This window comes from Macrobrachium rosenbergii, chromosome 43 (genome assembly GCF_040412425.1).
Source record: "Macrobrachium rosenbergii isolate ZJJX-2024 chromosome 43, ASM4041242v1, whole genome shotgun sequence".
Lineage (NCBI taxonomy): Eukaryota > Metazoa > Arthropoda > Malacostraca > Decapoda > Palaemonidae > Macrobrachium > Macrobrachium rosenbergii.
The window spans coordinates 55,296,265-55,317,067 of record NC_089783.1 but is presented as its reverse complement, the minus strand read 5'-3'; the positions used below and the strand labels follow the sequence as shown (position 1 = coordinate 55,317,067).

Sequence of the window (20,803 nt, the reverse complement as noted above, 5' to 3'; positions counted from 1 at the left end):
CAACATATCATCTGAAAACCCAGTTGACCTTTTAACCATACGTCAGAAAAATGCAAATGTTTTTCAGAAAAATATGAATGGCTCCGAGGAGTATGAATGTTAATGGAATTCGTTCAGGGTACGCCTCTCCTTCAGGCTTCTTCCACCTCTCTGTACTAACGCCAGCAGTCCTCTCTGAACCTCTGGTCTCCAGAGACGACCTTCGGTCCTGGCCACTTCAGAGCCGGAGTAGCACAGTATATAGATCATCTCATTATTCTCTTCCCACCTGTTACTATATTTCACCACAGTATTCTCGGGATTTTGCAGTCATCCATTCTTTTCCTATTTATATGGATATATATGGGATGAAGTGTGAGACTGAAGCTAAACCAGACGCATCGTATATCACCCGTAAAGGAAATCGAAAGTGATTTTCTTTTTTTTTCTTTTTAGCTGCACCTGACCGGACCGAGCACTTTCACGGGCCACATAACATAGACGATGCCGGCACGGGGAAGTGAACACGGCCAAAGGAGTTATAGTGTCCTTTACATCATTTATTCAAACTTTCTTTAAACTTTCTTTTATAGAGCTGATAATGGCCGTTAGCCAGCGTCAAATACTGCAACTGCAGTAACGATTCGGATTGGGGTAAATACAAGATACTGGTGCTGTCATCAGCATGAGACAAAAAAAAAAAAGAAAATAAATAAGGGTCTGATCTAAGCGCCACAAAAGATTATTATAAGTTTTTACATTGCCCTTTTGCTGAGGGGGTTCATTCTTGATTTAGCATTGTGGATGAACGTGTTTTCTCTAGAAGCATCCCTCTCACGGGAAATAGTTTATATATATATATATAATATATATATATATATATATATATATATATATATATATATATATATATATATATATATATATATATATATCGCCCCATTTCTGGCAGAGTCGAATAAGCATGTAAAATTGATTGAGTCATTTGCATCGATGATGATCTTACCATTGACTTCGTGTTTAAGCCAAGTATCAAACGTGTCTCTTTCACCATATATATATATATATATATATATATATATATATATATATATATATATTAGAGAGAGCGAGAGAGAGAACTGGCAACGCAAGATGTACGTACATCAAGTAAATTAAGGACAGTGATGAATGTAACAAAAGCACAAAAGCTTTTTGCCAGTGCATGCAGACCTAGACTTTGGACGATGTAATAATTTAAAATTTCTTCTCTGCACAGGACCATAAGTACTACATACATTGTATGGGTCTTGTTTTTACAGAAATTTTTATTAGTTTATTTTTAATACCCACAGGGTAGTGTGTGTGTATATATATATATATATATATATATATATATATATATATATATATATATATATATATATATATATATATATATATATATATATACACACACATTACATCATAGTAGGATGTATGCATAGGAAGAACAATTAGGTCATCATTGACATATGTATCAATAGCTGCACTTCAGGATCACCCATATTCCATCTTTTCTTGCTAAAAAGATACAGAAATAAAAATGCTAATTAAAAATTTACAACAGAGCTTACAAAATTAAAATGCTTTAGAGACAGGAAAATGACTATGACAAAGCAAGAAATAGATTACCTTCAGTAGTAAAATAGATTACCTTCAGTAGTAAAATAGATTACCTTCAGTAGTAAAATAGATTAACTTCAGTAGTAAAATAGATTACCTTCAGTAGTAAAGCCCAGAGGACGAAAGTTTAATAGGAGTAAGCAAGATTAGGAAGTAAACAAGAATTGGGGGGGGGTACTAGGCTCTGTATAAGGGGGTAGAAGTTAAATGATTATTGATTGATGGAACAGTTTTCTTGATAACCAAGGATTCTAAAATATTAAGGAGGTGCTCCTTCTGCATTGTGGTCACTATTTCAAAGTTTTTATGGTCTATTGGGTTTTTACAAATTAACGAATGATTTCTAAAGTTAGACATTTCAGGTTTTGCTGGCGTAAGACCTGAAATGTCTAACTTTAGAAATTATATATATATATCTATATATATATATGTGTGTGTGTGTGTGTATATATATATATGTGTGTGTTGCATCCTTCTCTTATAAATTTCCAACTAATTTATCATAAACCCCATTTCGCTTTCCTACGAGGTTCAATAAACTCCTCCCAGAACTCATCTACCGACGTAGCTGCCATGCTTCCCTTTCAGTGTCTAGTTGAAACAGAAGTAAATCTTGAGATCACGCCATAGACGTGGAGGTTTCAGGCCACCTGAACTGAAATGGAAGCCATGAACCTGGCAACAGCAGATTGCGAGCTGGTTGGAGAGGCCGACTGACTCCGCCCACTTTTGGTCGGAGAACACCATACACAGTGAGGTTTACTTCTGGTTCAGGCGACCTGATCCGGCGATCGTGTCGTCTGTGGGGCCCTTAATGCAGCTCTAACCAGCAACTTTATCAAAGGAAAAAGTTCCTTTATATATCAGGCAACTTCTCACAAGAGTTAACCTCTCTATCAGGAGTCATAATTAGAATTGACAAGGCAAAATAATCATTAAAATGATCAAGTGTCGACTTTGTATACTTCATCTGGGCCTTAGCCCCTCTCAAGTAATATATATATAGTATATATATATGTATGCACACACATATACTGTGTATATATATATATATATATATATATATATATATATATATATATATATATATATAGATAGATAGATATATTATATATTATATGTGTTTATATACACCATCAAGAATAAAGGTGATATATGCGAGGGTCTTCCTATGTACCATCCCCAAGAAGTTAGGACCCAAGTCCCCTTTCTGCATAATAATAACGTTTACTCCCTACAGAATACATTTTTTACGGTCACCTGTCAGGAGATCAGCACCTGTCTGCCATTACTGTCGAGGCTATTCATAAATAGTTATTATTATTACGGAATATAAAAAGGGTTTCTGCAGTATTCAATTTGTACAGAGTCTTCTCCAAGCTTCTTGTAACCTGCCTTCCTGTCATCAGCTTGTTATTGGTACATGAGGTTTCCTTGGGTCATATGAAGAAGTTCTCTTGAAATGCTTTCATTTCCCCCCCCCCTTCTCTCTCTCTCTCAGCTTACCTCATCCGACTAACCAACCCCATAGTATCTTTTGCCACTTTTCCTGCAGCTAATCTCCTGGATGGTCTCAGTGTCCAGCTTTGCCCCACAATGTGAAGTATTGACAAAAAACATTCTTTTTATTTCCCCATCCACACAGAATATTGTGATATTTTTATTCAAAATCAATCTTCTCATTCAAGCCATCACTTCTAATTACTTATAAATAATGATTTTGTAAGAAAACAAAGTAATTAACACCCAATCTTACTGCTTTGTCTACCATTCACTGCAGGACACAAGCTTATGTGCCCAACCTATGACCAAAACGGCCTTCACCAAAAATAGGTTTATACAGTACTGGAGTACTTTGGATTTTTAGGATCACGAAATATTTGTTCATTGTACACACACTTTATTTGTTAGTTTTCATTGTATTATTGTTTTGTGTCCAATTTTCTGCTTTCTGCAAAAACACATAATAGCATCATCTGTAAGGGCCATGTAATTATACGTTTGTAAAGTAAATAAAGTAAGAAAACCAACTTATGAAAAGTATGCAAGTTCATATAATATGTAATTGTCTTAATCCACTTCTCACTTATCGAACATGGTTAGATTCCCATGACTGGCTTTCATGAATATCTACATTACAGTATTCGGAATTTAGTTAGCCCAGCATAAGAATATGCTGAAGAGTTAACTTCAAGCTATGTATTATCATAATATACATTTATCCTTTTTGAAATGGCCTTCATTATAAAATTTGATATGAGCTGCAGTATTCCAAACATCTTTTCAGGTCCATCACATTTAATAATCCCTCCCAGAGATCAAAAATGCTCCTTTAACTATTTTCAGTTCAGTGTGATATGAGTAACTTCACGCAGAAAGTATCACTCTCAAATCAAGCACCTTTATGAAGGATGCCACATGGAATCATACATCAAGTATTATTTCAGTCTGTGGTCTATTCAAGCCTAAGCTGACTTACCTTAGCTCAGCTGAATCCATTCAAGGAAGTCTCGAATATCTACCAAGGTTCCTTTTTTGTATTTCCTCATACTGTAAAACTCAAGATGCTTTGTACGGGTACCTTGATTTTACATTGAAGTTTTAAATAGCTTTTCCTTTCTTTCAAAAGACACTCATTACTTTCTTTGTATGGATAAAATAAATCATTTTTTATCTAACACCACATTGTTTCAGCACAAAACCATTGCTTTGTAGGCTATTGTAAAGTAAAGGGTTTGTATGAAAATATAACAGTTTTGTTTCTTAAAAGAATACAAATATTGTGTTTTATGCATTTCATACTTTCTGGCAAAATATTTTCCTCATTTCATAATGTACAGCATTTAAGCTTTTAATTTTTCAAGGTCATAAAAATTATACTCTGACCTTCCAACTTGCTTAATAAAGAAAATATATAAGGTATGCAATCAAACATTCAAGAAATTAGAATGTGTTACGTTGATCTCCAGGGATGTGGAATCCTTTCATTTCCATGTGTTGCCTGATGTTAGTGGCGAAAGAATGATCATCACTTCTAAAATACCGCAACAAGAAAACTGTGAGTGGAGAAATTTCTCAGAAAACACTGGCTTTGCCTTAAAATATGAAAAGTGTTCATGTCAAATACTTACCTTATCCTGTGAGGATTAAAAAACAAGATTTTTTCAAAGGTTCTGTCATTTTATATCAATCTTTAACTATCTTTTAGTCTCTGATATTACATAAAAGAGAAATAATTGCTCCAAATCTGGAAGTACATACCTGGAAGTAAATACTGCAGTGTTAAATAAAAATATATATATTAAAATAAAATTGAATACTATCTACTCACAAATAGTACTTTGCCAATTTACTAAATGCTAATGGTGAACCAACTGAGAAATCTAATTATATTAACTCTTAAAAATATATCTATACAGTGCTAGTAAGCATATCCAGTAGATTAATCAGTTCACCACGTAAGCAATTCACTCAGTAATATCAAAGCTAACACTGTAGCCGTCTGCACCGACAAAGCATTTTAGCTAGTTTCCCGTCTACGGCACAACCCTTCACAAGACTCTTTTACTACTCTATTTTCTTTATACAGTATTCATTTAACTGAAGTCTCACTAAACTACAGTAAAAATGTGAAGAACCGCATAAATAAGTCCGCACGGGAGATTACAACCTATTCGTACTGCATTGCATTCTGAAGCTGGTGTGGCGGGTCTTCCAAGTGCTGGCCACCGCCAGACTGCATGGGTCTGTAGTTTTCCCCACCCTGCCTTAGAACATTGGATGGCACTGATTCACTGGTGTACGAATTTGTGTCCTGATGACTTTCGTTGTTAGGGGAATTGTGTTTTCTGATGTGAATCTTAAGGGAACCTGGATCTCGAGTCTTGTAGTCACAGTATTCACAATGGTACGGCTTTTCTCCGGTGTGGATGCGCATGTGTCTCTTCAGAGCCTCACTGTAACTGGTTCTGTAAGTACAAGTGTTACAACTGTACGGCTTTTCTCCCGTGTGAGTGCGCATGTGTTTGGTTAGGTTACTCCTCCACTGGAATGTTTTACTGCAAGTGCAGCAGGTGAAGGGCCCGGCGTCCTTTAGGCCTCCTTCGGATTTGTCTCCGTGGTGGCCGCCTTCTCTTGCCTGCTTCCTGCCTCCCTGTGAAAGCCAGTGACAGGATTACTTCTGGTTTATTTTATTAAACATGAGTGAATGCATGGCTGACGAGAGGAGTATTATGAATGATTAATGGAAGGTGTAAGAAGTGAATTGTATATTTTTAAAGAAGTTCCAAACCTTTAAGGAAAAAAAATAATAGACACTTTCTAAAAAAAAAATCTATTTTTCCATATACATCCAATACTTAAAATTTAGTTCAAATTCCCAGTCAGCATTTTTCATAAACACTTCATTTCTGATTCTAAACAGTCAACTGGTCAGAATTATTGCGTATGCACCTCCTGCATCAAAGGGAATCTCAGTGGCGGCTTCATTTAACAAGATTGAATTGTTTCTATAAAAATACTGTACGAGAGAGAGAGAGAGAGAGAGAGAGAGAGAGAGAGAGCTCAGTAAGAGCTAAGTGCTTCAGAACGTATGTTCACACAAAGACACAAAGATGTCTATGGTCTTTCATACTGAATGACTTTTGTGTATTTTACTTGGTCATACCTAGAACTACTGCAATTAGCCACATTAATGGTTAGGCTAAATTGTACAGAGTTGTACTGTACATATTTTTAAAAGCAATTTACAGACTTTTCTTTGAAAATGAGTAATAAGCAAATCGATATGTTAAACTGAATGATAGTTACAATTAGGATAGGCTATTAACAACTCTATACAGAATTGCTTTACATTATAAGGTAAGACAGTTGCACCAGGGTACTGTGTGGTATAGACTGTATGTTAATTGTTTTTACTTAATGGATTTTGTTACTTATTCATAAGGAAAGACCCTCCGTTATGTGTTATGCTGAGGTGCCACTTTAGAAATGAACACTAACACAGAAAGAAGACAAGAAAATGTAGGCTAGGTTTATGTTTGTCACTGTGTTAGGCAAAGGTCATTACAGAGATTCAGGAAAGTATGTAAAAACTGTGAAGAAAAAAAAAAAAGAGGGACATTTTTATTTTTGCAGAATGCATTCTTCATAACTAAGGTGCATCTCGTACGCATGCTGGAAAATACGTTATATTGAGATATTACAATAAACTGGGAGGATCCTGATAAAAATGTACATAATCAACTACAACAGAAAAATGAAATAAATAATATTCAGTGAGGAAAACCAACTTCATCAATAAACTTCGAAACATCACTGGATTTAGAATAGCTTTCTCATTTCCAACTACAGAAATACTTACAATAGGAAATATAATCACTCACCTTCTCAGGAGCTTTGCCAATTAAGACTTTCAGCATGGCATTAACTTCCGCATTAGAACTTGTGACTTGGCAATTCTGATCAGGCCTCCTACAGCTGGTTGATGGATTCATATGTTGCCCTGAGGGTACCTCTCCATACATTTCTCCTTCTGATTTAACAAAGTACTCAACTTCATTAGCCCTTCTTCTCTTATAATTTTCATTCTTGGGACACTGAGTAACACCAGTTTTTGAAATGTCTGAATTCACTGCAAAATCCTTACTCTCAGTCTTTATATTTGGGTACTCGTCTTCGGAATCCTCGTCCTCATACGGTACAGCGAGGCCTCGAATCATCAGTGTTTCGGCAGCTGCCACAAGGGTGGGCAATTCATGTTGCAAAACATCTACTATTCCAAGGTACATGAAATCAAGTAATGAAAGTAGTTCTTTCTGTTGGATTGACGGAGCGAGGGTAATAGAGCCTTGATACGGAACGTCGTTTAATATGGTTTCAAAATACTCACTACATGCTGATAAAACAAACTTATGCACCCAGTGTTCTTGCCCCTCGCATACTAGCCTGACATCTGCATACTGATTCTGGAAATAGAAATGAAAGTAAACTATACATATTGAGCTGATAGTGAAAACTAAAGTTTTGCAACTCAACAGAAGTATTTATTCCTCTTCTCCCCATAAGTAAGGTTCGTAATGCATATGTTTCATCTTGAAGAACGTCCACATACTTTCCCACAAGAATGTCCAGGAAAAAAAAAGACAAATTTCAAAAATATATTTCATTTTCCATAAATACAAACCTCCTGTTCATTTTACATTATAATGCCAGTACAGTCCAGCTTAACTCTGGCCACGGGGATAAACTGTAACTGGTTTCAAAGTTTTGACTAAAGGACAGAATGTGTACAAGCTGTGAGCCTTGTTTCCTAGCATGAAACTACACAGCCTTGTGATAGACTATTTATTTAAAGGCTCAGGAACCTCCAACCAAAAGAAAAGGCATTGGTGTGAATGAGCTTGGAAAACAAAAGAAGATTCCAAATCTTTTGTCCCAGCCAGAGCCAGGATGGCCTTACTCTTTAGCCAGCCTGGCTATCTTACCACTTCAAAAGCAAAAGGAGGTTCCACATAAACGGGGACTAAACAACCTAAGCCAGCTACCAGCTTTCACAGGTCTTGCATATGTGTAAATGCCGAAGGTCTTGGTGTGATGATAGTAGGTTTGGAAAAGGGGCAAAAACAACCACTGAGTCATGCTGAAGAAACCAAGTTGCATGCACACCATGAACAGTAATGATCAATGGAACCCTTCATTTACTTACACAGTAGAATGTTAGCTGAGAATGAAAAGTCATCACCAGCTAAAGAAGTCTGGAATCTTCCTATCTGAGTACTCCTCACCATAGGGAGCTCCCTACTCAAATCAAAAGTCAGTGCTACTTAGCTGAGCTAAAAATTGCAGAAAAACCTAAAAAAAGCATGGAGGAGGGCATTCCCAGTAAATTGCAAGTAGTTTTATCCATTTTACAGAATGTATGTTGCCTCACATACTGTACTGTAATGTGCAAACTTGTAGATCAACCATCCCCCACACCATTCACTCTCACAGTATGAAATTTTCTGCCTTTCTTTGTGTTTCCTGATTCATTTAACCAGCCTTCCTATTACAGGCTTGTATATCATAGTTTCTGAGGAGAACTCATTATTTCATACCTTTCATGTAGCAGATGAGCTTCATTTGAGCATCCATACCTGTCTTGGCCACTTTATTATAATAAAAAACTTATTTTATTGCTAGGTATCTGGTTGAGCCTTGGAAGAGGTCTGGCATCTTCCTAGGCCCAATGTCAATGGAACAGCCACCCCCCAGAGGCTTGCTTGCAGTTCCCTTTGCAGACTCCAAAGGTACTTTAAAGGAAACTGCGAAGTGGATGATGGAGTCCTAAACACCAGTCCCCTGTTTTTTCACTGCTGCCTTGGCCTTACCTTTTGAAAAAATGAAGAGGTTCCCAGAACTGAATCCGAACAACTCTGTAAGGAGAGATTGCCCCAGCTGCTGTCTCAAAGAAAAGACCACAGACAGTGTCATGTCTCTTCTAAGCAAATTTTGCTCACAGGTCCTCAAACTGATATGAGGCATACCTTAAGGTTCTTTGCAGCGTGCCTTCGGCCCCTAGCTGCAACCCCTTTCAGTCCTTTTACTGCACCTCTGTTCATATCCTCTTTCTTCCACCTTACTTTCCATCTTCTCCTAACAATTGATTCATAGTTCGACTGCAAGGTTTTCCTCCTGTTGCACCTTTCAAACCTTTTACTGTCAATTTCTGTTTCAGTGCTGAATGACCTCATAGGTTCCAGTAGTTGGCCTTTGGCCTAAATTGTATATTCAGTTCTATATTCATATATGAGAGGAGGATAAACATCCTTCCTCTCAACATCAATGATCTTCGAAACTTCACTTTGTTTTCCTTGAAGGAAAGCAGAATCTACCACTGTGTTAAGCCAGAGGTGCAACCACAATGACACTTGGAATGAAGCCATGGAAACCAATTCCAAGGCTCCTGCTTTGGCAACCAAGAAGTAATACCTTCTGCATGAGGTCATTCTAAGGAAAGATTGTTCATCAAGCCACAAACTGATGGGTCCATTTGTAGGGAACAGGTGTCCGCATCCTCTAAATTGTAGTGTCTCTGCTGCCATATAAGAGGTGGGGGATGCAGCTTCGCTAAGTGACAGACAGACTGATTCGGAGAATAGACATTCCACCTACTCCAGCAAACCACAAGCAAGTGGAGACCTGGGTAGCTAATACAAAGATGAAACCTCTGGAGCAATGTCTATGGTGTGTCATAATGTCATCATGAACCAGGATGTGCACGTTTGCTTCTTTGAAGTTACTCTACTCACAAATGAACTCAATGACCTAACAAAAGTACCTCTTTAACTCAGTCTGCAATGATGCCACAGCTGCGCAGAGAACCAGCAAGTTCTGTGAGCTCTGTTGCCTAACAAGTAGGTCCTCGACTGAGGGAGAAGACATAACAGCTTAAACCTGTCTAGGCTCCAAGGACAAGTGACAAGTGTTTAGAATAAGCTCTGGAAACTTAAAAGGTGACTGAACACATTCACTATCTCTATTTCAGGCCTACAGCTGGAAGGAGAACTGGCCAGGCTGGCTCTGCTAACTGATCTAGAGAAGCAGGTAAGCGTGTTGCCTGACCCATACAGAGCAGTACACCGTCCAAGATGGACCTGGGTCAAGATGAAGCTCTAAGCCAGGCACAGTCCAAAAACACTCCATGTTGATACCGAACATAGATGAATGGCCATGCCAATGACGGTCTACAGCCTGGTCACAAGCACATCTTGAGACATACCGCTAGCTCAGAGGAACTAGGACAGCCAATATTCTGGGGAAGTGTAGATACTTCCCTTTATGCACCCAAAAAAGCATGGACACAGGAAGCGTCAGGATTGGTCCTTTTCTCCAGGGAACAGGTATGAGCAGGCTTGTGCACTGGTGATCAGTCATGAGCAAGCTCATGTACCAATCCACCCATGATCACCTGTCCCTGTGAGCAGTTGCAGAGAATGTTGTCATTCTCAGCACAAGAGCAGTCTGTAATAAGACGTCTTACCCTTCTTCATAAGATCTGCTTTCTGGGTCTCAATCCTATGCATCTGGTGGTCTAGGAAGAGAGAAGATGAGGAGGACGAGGAAGATAAAGTGTAAAGGCACTTTCTTTTTTTACCCCTTGCAACCTCAGGCCTCTCCAGCCCACCAGGAGAAACATCAGGAGATACCAGAGAAGCAGCATCAGCAACACTAATCCCTGATGGAGAAGCTACAGAGGCTCCACTGAGCCCTAGGTAAGCAAAGAGCTCTTGAGCCTAGCCAGGTGCTTGAGGAAAGCATAGAGAAAAAGGTCTGGAAAGAAGGCAACAGTTTCTCCAATGGTTCCATCTTTTCCTGGGGATGTCTCAGAGCTGTCAGCACAGAAGGAGGAGAGGGAAAAACAAAAGTGATGATGGGGTTGTAGAACTACCTTTGCACCAGTCAGACCTCCAGTTTGAGGGTTTTCGTCAATCCCTATCTGGTCTGCATGTACCGTCCTCGAACTGAGCTACGGAAAAACGAAGGGAAACCATCCCAGCTCAAATCAGAACCAGCAAACGTTGAGGAAGACCAGGAGACAGCAATGCATTCCTCTCTGAACACACCGACAACACCTTCCTTAACGTCTTCTGTTCTGACCGATTCTTCTTTTCACTGAGCCATAGACCATGCATGACAGTCCACACCATTAAAGGACAGCATGCATTCATGACCTTTACACAAAGAACAGTAAGAATGAGCATCTACATCAAAGGGTGATATAAACCTACTCTTCAGCCTTCCTCACAAAAAAAGAATTAGATATTCTTAACAGTCATAACCAAAAACAAAATGCAATCCAAAGTCATCAACCACTCAATCCAGAAAACATATGGACAAAAAACTTAAACCACAGTCATGAATTATCGTCCAACAAAATGCAGACTGCCAAGTTAGTTGACAGCAGGCCAGCTGAAGTAAAAGTCAAGTGAGCAAGTGGGTCCCACACCCCTCGCTCACTTACCACTAGTTAGTTACCTTGTTACTAAGCTTCAACAACCAGACAAGATTTCAGTGAAGGTAATCCATATAAAAGAGGAGGTTTGTATTCTCGCAGGAACAAAGACGGGGACAACCAAACACTTTTAAGTGTTCACAAAACAATTAGGAACACTTACCAATGCAAAGGAACTGCACTGCAATAGAACATGAGAACTTACAAAGATTATCTTCACATCTGAACCCATGGTGAAAACCCTCATCTGGCATGATCTTGCAAACTTGAACGAAGAATTCTCATTGTGGCTAATAACAATATAACGCAATGCACTGCAATACATGAAAATATGAAAAATAATGAACCCTTTACCTCTTTATCCTAAGTACACTCCCACTAAGCAACATATACATATACTATTGATGCATAGCACTTCACAGCACTTACTTTCATGTACATGTCTCTTATTGAACGACACATAGCACTCCGGTGATTCCACCATTTCACAGACACAGTCTCCTTCTCTCCTTCCATTATGGGCGCTGAAAGAAAAAAGTTTACACTGCAATACATTGAGTTCCTACATATACTTAAACTTCATTTCAACTGAACGTCCTATTAGTGAAATTTTAAAATAAAATTACTGCAAATCGATAATTTAAAACTGATCAAATCTTGCAGTTAGGAGCTCCCTGGACACACTCAAAAGAAAAGGAGCACCATCCATTTGGCACACACCCCTCTGTGCTATGCCTTTAGTGGCAGTATCAGTAGTTTGGTCATTCCATCTTGTCCAGACTTAGTACAGTAAACCCCGTATTTGCGTTCTCACTATCTGCGGACTTACGTATTCTTCAATGAAGTTAAAACTCAACTTTTGTTCTTCAAGAAAGTCAAAACTTAAGTTTTGTTCTTCAGTTCTCTGTGGAAAGTATCTACCCATTATTCATGGAAAATTCGCCCGTTTGCGGTATTTTTCACTGAGAAATATTCACTAATTACTGTATTTTCATATCGTTTTCACGACTAAATGCACTTTTTGTGATAAAACTATTAAAATACTCAGGTATAAGCATTTTTAGAGGTTTTTTTTTGTGTTTAAACTATCAAAATAGGCAGTTGTAAGTGTTTTTAGAGGGATTTTAAGTATTCGCTGATTTTAGCTATTCGCAGTGCGGGGGGGGGTGGGGGTGCAGCACGCATCCCCCGCGAATACAGGGGGTTTACTGTACAAGAATTATGGGTTTAGGAGGCAGGCACTTATTTTTGTAAAGTAATGGGTTTGTATTAAAATATATATAAAAAACCACCAAATTCCTCAAATAATTTGCATTTTTCCTAAGGATACAAACCAGAGCTTTTAAAGCAGGAATATACCTCAGCATAAGCTGAAAATAGTCACTGAGGCTTGGTAACAAGGTGGTTAACTGGTGGCAGGTGGGTGATTTGGGGGTGCCCTCCACTAACCTGCCATAAGCAAACACTTTTTCTTTTTGCATCAGGGATTGTGTGATGTCTTTGAAATGGGGTTTTAAAATACAGTACTCTGGTTTGTATGCAAAGGAAAATATAGATTTCTTGAAAAATTTAGTATCTGTCCCTACAGAAAAAATCAAAATGACATTTTTATAATAAAATAAGGTTTTATATATATATATACTTACCAAGTAATTACATAGCTATTAGTTTCTACTTTACAGCAACTTTAGATTTGAAATTCGTGGTAGCGCTTTATTGTTTTGGTGCAGGTAAGTGCCCCACCCACTTCCGGGGGAAGTATAGGTACAAAATAGCTGAAGAGCTCAGTTCGTTTATGCTCTGTGTTCATGTGGCCCCCACCGAGTCAAACTGGCCATGCGAACGTGGCCAGGGACTGGGATAAGTCAAGCGCGCGTCTGGCTGGCGAGAACTTGCGTTGTCCTCTAGATGGGCCCCAGTCTTCTTCGAGGCCAAAACCTCTTGGGAAGACTGAGCAGGGGACCTCTTCTCTGTCTCGCCAGGTGTCCGGACCTGAGAGACCAGCGCACCTTCCCGGGAACCATGCTTGGTACTTAAAGAAGTGCTAGCAGGAAGAGTTGGAGCACCTGCTTGCCCGGACTCTTTCTCCCGTCCAGTGCCCGAGTCGGTATGGAGAGAGGTTTCTCTGGTACCAGACCAGGGTACCCGGGTCACCTTAGAAACCCATATACTTGGCACGGCTCGCGAACGAGTGTCCAACACAGCGCTGTCCTTAGGAACGGGCTTCTTCGGCATAGCGGCGGGAGTGCAAACCGTGGTCTGCATGCCCTCGGCTCCTGATACGGCTGACCCGGGGGTCAACGAATCAGTTCCCTGACCCGTGGACCAGGAAGAGCCAAGGAGAGATCCTATTGCCTTCCCTGTGGAAGGAGGCAGTCGCTTAGAAGTCTTGGGGTGAGACTTCTTGGGGGGGGGAGGCTTCTTCTTCTTTGGCTGGCGAGCCTCAGAAAAAGAAGAAGAAGAAGGTAGCAGATGATGAAGACAAAGATGAAGACACCTTCCTAGACCTCTTCTTCAACTTCTTCGTCATCATCTTCAGGATGGTGGTCAGGTCCCCCATCCAAGAGGGAGCAGCAGAAGACACACAGGCGCAGCCAGGGGAGCCAGGGAAATGGGCGCAACCCGGGTAGCGGAGACGTCGGTGCTCGGGCCAGCAGCTCGGGAGCCAGGAAAGCCAGGAGCAGTGCGTGGGTCGAGGGCATCGGTGAAGCATGAGCGGGCCTGGAGAATCGGTACAAGCAGGAGCCGGAACCGGAGTCGGGAATGAGCGTGGGTCGGCAACAGTAGGAGCAGGCACGGAGATGTATAACACCGATGACGTGACCATTCTTGAGGGGCCAGGAAGCCAGGAGGCAGCGGCACAGCATGGAGCGTGGCAGGAGCGGCAGACACCTGGGTGCCCAGGTGTGAGGCCACCGTCACAGGCAGCTTGCCAAATGATGTCATGGTGACGGTAGACGTGGTGGCTGCGTGGGTCGTCAGCAGAGCACTGGACAGATGTGATATGAGGCCCTCCAATGATGGAACGCCAGGAAGACCCAGGTACAGCCAGGTAGATGTGAGGTCAGATACCTGGCCACTGAGAGACGCCTCCACCACCAAACCTGAAGAAAAGGTTGGATCAAAAGCGGGATCCTCTACTTGTTCCAGGGGAAAAAATTCACCCCTGGAGTGAGTAGAGGCCCAGAGAGGATGTCCTGATCATCCACTCCCCCGCAGCCTTCCACACCCGACAAAGCGAATGAGGAAGGGGAGGGAGAGTACTCGCCCAAGAGAGAGGCAGCAAGAAGGGGAAGCTTGCCGGGAGGGAGAAGCAGTCCCGACGGATTAGCCACCAGGGGAGTCGTCGGGGGCATATAACCCTCAGACGATGTCTTGGCAGGCTTCCTTCGGTACTGTCTCCTCCCCTCAAACTTCACCCACTGCTCACCAGACCAGGAACAACACTCAGAGCACAGGGAATTGCGAGAATGCACAATTCCTCTGCAGGTGGGACAAAGGGTGTGTGGGTCCATATCTATGCGTGAGCAGAAGGTATTGCACTTCTTCCCTCCCACCCCAGGACATACACGCTGTGGGAAGGAGGGCTTATGGGGTTTATCAACATTCATGATGAGAGCAATACAAGCAAGATCCCACTGGGAAAACAGCTCAACAGCGGTCAGGGTAGAGAGCGAGAAACACATCTGCAGCGCACGATGGCCGAAACCAAAATTGGAATGTTTACATCCTGGCAGGAGGTATTCCCTCCTCCCGGACGGTAGTTAACTGCCTAACCATCTTGTTCGAAAGTTCAACGGCCGTTTCCAGCTCTGCTGAAAGTAATTCCTAATGTAAAGGACTGACGGTTTGTATATCGTGTCGGAACAAATGTCATTTGCAAGAGAACCTTGGTAAGATTTTTTGAGTGTAGAGTAATTCAACTAGATTTTAGTGCTGCCTTCAGTTTAGTAAATCATAAGGCACTTACAAGTATATATAAACTTCAGAATCTTGGAGTGGATGGAAATATTTTAGAATTACTTCAAGATTTCCTTACAGGTAGGCAGCTGTGAGTTGCTGTTGATGGGATCTTTAGCGAACCAAGACCTGTTGCGCCTGAATTCCACAGGGTGGTGTTCTTGGCCCATCGTTATTTTTAATGTATATGTACAAGTGATATGGTTGTTGGCCTGGAAAACAAGATTGTTCACTATGCTGATGATGCAACATTTGTGGGTCTAGTGAAGTCTCCACTTATTAGAAACGAAGTAGTCCTTAGTCTCAATCATGAAATGGAGCAGATTAATGAATGGTGTAGTCGGTGGGGTATGAGGCTGAACTCCAGTAAAACGAAAACACTATTGATTACTAGATCTTGTATAGATTTTCCACCCCATCCTCCCCTTCAAGTGGGTGAGACTCTGCTAAATGAGTCTGAACCCTTATCTATAACTGGTGTAACTTTTGACTAACATCTTACTTTGAACCCTTATCTATAACTGGTGTAACTTTTGACTAACATCTTACTTTTGAAAAACATATGGTGAAAGTGTCAGGAAATGCTGCACAGAAGTTGGGTATTGTACATAAGGCCTCTTATATTTATAACTAATGATATCAGTGCAACCTGTTTTAGGTCAATTGTCCTTCCTTTACAAGAATACTGTTCTCCAGTGTGGATGTCTGCCTCTGCCAGAGACAGAGTGGTTCATGGTGGTACCTTACTGTTTCTTAACATTCACAACTATGACTCCGACCATAGTCGGATGGTCTCCTGTTTGTCAATTTTTCATAAGTTATATTTTAATGGAGATCTTTTACATTCACAATTGATTCCTGATCCATTTTCCTGCCAAGAGTGACCAGATTTGCTGAACAGCAGTACGGAACAGTCTCAGTGAGGTTATTGTGCAATTGGAACCTCAAAAGTTCAAATGAATATGCAATGCATTACTACCCTAAAGCAATTCTCTTTGTATTTTATAATTTGCATACATTTTTATCTAATTATTTTTTCTTATCTAATAACTGATGTCTTTTTTCTCTATTTTCTGTTACTTTCGGTTATTTCTTCCAAATGAATACCATATTCATTGGAAGCTTGAATTTCAAGTCAATGGCCCCTGTGGGCTTGTTCCATTTGAATAAGGTTCATCTTCTGAGCAGTGAAAATAATAATACTTGTGCCAGCTGGAGAAGGGAATAGTTTACCTTAGAATCCCCTTCTTTGTTCTTCCCCTTGCCTACCCCTCCAGCCAGAGCTGGAGTTGGCGACTGAAAGGATGTGGAAGACCCTTGGCCCTTCTATGAAGAAGAAATCTGCAGGCTCCTTGTTGCATTTTTGAGACTGTCGGGAATCAGGCCGGGCAAGTTAAGTAAAGTTTTACCCAATTTCCAGCTGGAGCCGGGAAAATACCTGTATGAAAGACAATGATTTGTGTTCTCGCGGAAAACACGCAGCCTTAGTTGAGGGGGTGTCCTTTTAACTCTTAAGCTAAGTACTGGCAAACAATAGTGACATATACATTAAAATAGATAAAAATTCACAATACACACCATATTTCCAAAAACATCTTCATACCTACTTTAATTATATATATATTTACTGTTTGGTTTGTTGGAAAAAATGCACACCATCATCAATTTGGCCACTAGCATTAACCGATTTGCTTTGTCTTAGCTAGGAATTAGGCATAGGCTAGTTTATCATAGGTCTCTCAGTGATTCCAAACATGGTGAAGTCAAATAAAATTTATCCAAATTTAGGCCTGTAACCTACCCTAATGAAAAGTTCGGGTACGAATCTCTGCAAGGTAAATTGAGCCTCGGTCGGCTTCTCAAAATGCAAGCTTAAAAAGCTTTTGCGATATTTCTAAGTAACAGCTCCGCACAGACTGTACGGAACGGTTCCGCGAAGACGGAAGTCATATGTTCAAGAAGGGATTGCCTAAGGAAATCTATTATAAAAGGAACCACACTAACCTAATGTACCCTACCTAACCTAACCTAGTAGGCCGCGTTGCTTAGGCGGGGGGCGGAGCCCCCGGAGAAGGAGAAACCACTTTAAACCAAAAGTTCCCCTATAACAGCACATGCTATAGCATCTCAGGATACAAAAACATAATCAGCTCTGAGGTTAATTACGGGTTAATTACAGTCGGGCGACAATAAATAACGGTAAATTATTGATAAACAACCAACGTTCACTTATCTAATAACCTACAACCAACTACAACAAAAATTAAGGTAAGGCGAGCACAAAAAAATCATCAAAATCACTTGACTTTCATCTCAACCCGGACAATGAAATAAAACATTTTAGCTTATTACAACCGATTGTCTTCTTCAACAGAGTACAATTTTACAAGGGTACGAATACAATAGGGTCTGTCCGTTTGAAAACACGCCCGACCATCTTTATATTACCTGAATACCAATGTTACAGAGTACAATCTCGGAATTCTGATCAGTAAATAGAGATAAAATCTTCGTTGTTTATGTTTGATTGATCTAATTCCGCTGTCAGATTTGATGCCTTTGTATCGGCACCTCCTACGAACTGGCTGGGCTTGGTTGTGGATGGTTATGCCTCTCTCTCTCTCTCTCTCTCTCTCTCTCTCTCTCTCTCTCTCTCTCTCTCTCTCTCTCTCTATCATAAATTCAAGTACACTTCACCGTCGTAAAATCGTTTTTATATATTTCCCCGAACAACGCTTCCTTACAAATCGAATACCCCGTAGCGGGGCAGTGCTGTCAGTGCACCTCACACAGTGCACTGTAGGCATTACTAAAGGTTCTTTGCATCATCCCTTCTGCCCCTAACTGCAACCCCTTTCATTCCTTTTACTGTACCTCCGTTCATTTTATCTTTCTATCTTACTTTCCACCAACTTCTGACAATTGTGTCACAGTTCAGCTGCGAAGTGTACACCTTTAAAGCCTTCTTTATTCTCAGTTTCCTTTTCAGCGCTGAATGACCTCATAGGCCCCAGCGCTAGGCCTTCGGCCTAAATTTTGTATTCCAATTACAAATCGACTATTTAATTCTGAGCAATTCCCTTAATAATAAATAAGAGTTTCTGGGGACACAACCTAAAAAAAAATCCTGTTGCCCTGAAGTTCCTCTGAAAGCCAAATTGTAATCAGCGAAATAATGTTTATCAGACTCTCCAGAACGTTATGCAACTTCACAGTGAATAATGTTTTGCCTCTGCAATTCTCATTCAGTTGTTTATTTTTAAAAGAGCTATTGTTCATCTCTCCAATATATAAAAGAACTATTATTTCTCTCTCCAATATATAAAAGAACTATTGTTCATCTCCAGTATATAAAAGAACTATTGTTCATCTCTCCAATATATAAAAAAATTATTATTCATCTCTCCAGTATATAAAAACTATTATTCATCTCTCCAATATATAAAACTATTATTCATATCTCCAATATATAAACGAATTATTACTCGTCTTTCCAATTTTTAAGGAAATCTTTTACAATCCAGAAACATTTCAAACAATATATTAAATTTTCGTTAATTTTCCTATAGACATCATTATCAAAGAGAAATTTATTTTATTTACAGTTTTTTTTATGTTGAAACCAAATTGTTTATTAATATAATGCTGCCCGTTCATATTTACTAAAGTTTCCAACTACCAGGAATTCATTTAGCAGGCATTCCTTGTGATATGTTTATTTTGTATTTTTTTCTTCACATTTTCCATTTGTATTTGGCTCCGTAGGGGGTCAGTGCCGTCAGTACACCTCAGGGGATGCACTGTAGGCATTACTTTAGGTTCTCTGCAACGTCTCTTTGACCCCTAGCTTTCATTCCTTTTACAGCATCTTCGTTCATATTCTCTGTCTTTTATCTTACTTTCCACCTCGTCTTAACAGTTGTTTCATAGTGCAACTGCGAAGTTTTCCTCTTGTTACACCTTTCAAACCTTTTACTCTCAGTTTCTCTTTTAGCACTGATTGACCTCGTAGGTCCCAAGTGCTTGGCCTTTGGTATACATTTTACATTCCGTCCCATTTGTATTTGGAAGACCCCAAAGACATGGTAAACATTTGAGCCTCGAGCGATAGCCCGAGTAGCTGGTGCCTTCAGCCAGAATCGGTTGGCAAGTCAATGGTTCCTTGTAGTCAGAGAATACCCACTTTCTCTTCTCAAATGGGAAGAGCACATTCCAAGGCCTATTGCTGTTGTATCTCATTTTAATGTAAGCTGCTGCATGAGTTATTAGATTACTAATATAAAATTACAGCTACACGACTCCTTTGGTATTGACTTTTCCAAAAATCTCATTTCTGTGCATGCTACGCTTTGTACCCAATCACCAACTGCATGGTTAACCAGACCTCTTACACTCACTGCAAAATTTACCTGTGCTCTGCAGATACTCTCTTCCATCTGGGATATTGGGGCCAGTCTCCTTTCAGCGCTTCTTTCTAGGTAATTTTTTCCTCCTCCCTCCTAATTCTTTTAAACTGTACGTCGGATTCCATTCTCACACATAACGAAATTATCTCATGCCACTCTGAGCCATCCTGTCGTCCACACTAATCTTTTTACCACCTCTGTATCTCCTTGTTTCTTAACCTTTCAGTTCTTTTCTCACATATAGTGTGCAAAGAATTCGTCTCTACATCTTCAACTTTTTCTTTCATATACCTTCAGCATCTAAACTCCTCTTTCATAAAGGAGAGTTGGCTAAACAGTTCCTTCATGCTTTTCCACTTTGGCCTCAATGGGCGGTTCAAGCTTCCTTACAGTCTTTAGCACACATCCTGCTGCCTTTCTTGTTCCACCTATTCTGAGACTTGCCTCTTCTTTCATTGTATCATCATCTGATATATTTACCACCAGATACTTACAGTATATGAATATAATATGAATATATATATGTATATATATATATATATATATATATATATATATATATATATATATATATATATATATATATATATATATATATATATACTAGCTGACCAACCTGGTACTGCCTGGGAAATCTCTGAATGACAACCGATAAACTCTCTCTCTCTCTCTCTCTCTCTCTCTCTCTCTCTCTCTCTCTCTCTCTCTCTCTCTCTCTCTCTCTCTCTCTCTCTCTCTCCATTCCTGTTAAGATAGTTGCTTCAGGTTACATTAGTTCTTCTTCATATTTTTTAAAGTTCTGAATCCGAAGAGGATATTT

General features: G+C 39.9%; 1 protein-coding gene and 1 long non-coding RNA gene across 3 annotated transcripts in view; one reads left to right on the top strand and one right to left on the bottom strand.

The window, feature by feature from the left end:
- The window catches only part of LOC136828964 (uncharacterized), a 52,469-nt gene that overhangs the window by 23,476 nt on the left and 8,190 nt on the right, over positions 1-20,803 (top strand). The window lies entirely within an intron of this gene.
- On the bottom strand, positions 4,778-18,202 carry LOC136828955 (zinc finger and BTB domain-containing protein 24-like). Of its 2 annotated transcripts, none has more exons than XM_067087344.1 (4): positions 18,026-18,202; positions 12,047-12,141; positions 7,008-7,589; positions 4,778-5,776 (listed from the first exon to the last, which is right to left on the bottom strand). In XM_067087344.1, the coding sequence occupies exons 2-4, from the start codon at positions 12,131-12,133 to the stop codon at positions 5,294-5,296; spliced, it is 1,152 nt and encodes a 383-aa protein (XP_066943445.1). In that variant the 5' UTR covers positions 12,134-12,141; positions 18,026-18,202; the 3' UTR covers positions 4,778-5,293. The 2 variants fall into 2 exon arrangements, with proteins under 2 accessions (XP_066943445.1, XP_066943446.1); XM_067087345.1 differs by lacking the exon at positions 18,026-18,202 and adding an exon at positions 16,811-17,992.

What these genes read in the sequence shown, in the direction of transcription:
- LOC136828955 (XM_067087344.1), bottom strand. Translation starts at nt 12,133, where the DNA reads ATGGAAGGAGAGAAGGAGACTGTGTCTGTGAAATGGTGGAATCACCGG. An exon ending in TAAGAGACATGTACATGAAA is followed by an intron (nt 7,590 to 12,046) that starts GTAAGTGCTGTG and finishes TTCTATTTCCAG; the next exon opens with AATCAGTATGCAGATGTCAG. An exon ending in TTGGCAAAGCTCCTGAGAAG is followed by an intron (nt 5,777 to 7,007) that starts GTGAGTGATTAT and finishes TGGCTTTCACAG; the next exon opens with GGAGGCAGGAAGCAGGCAAG.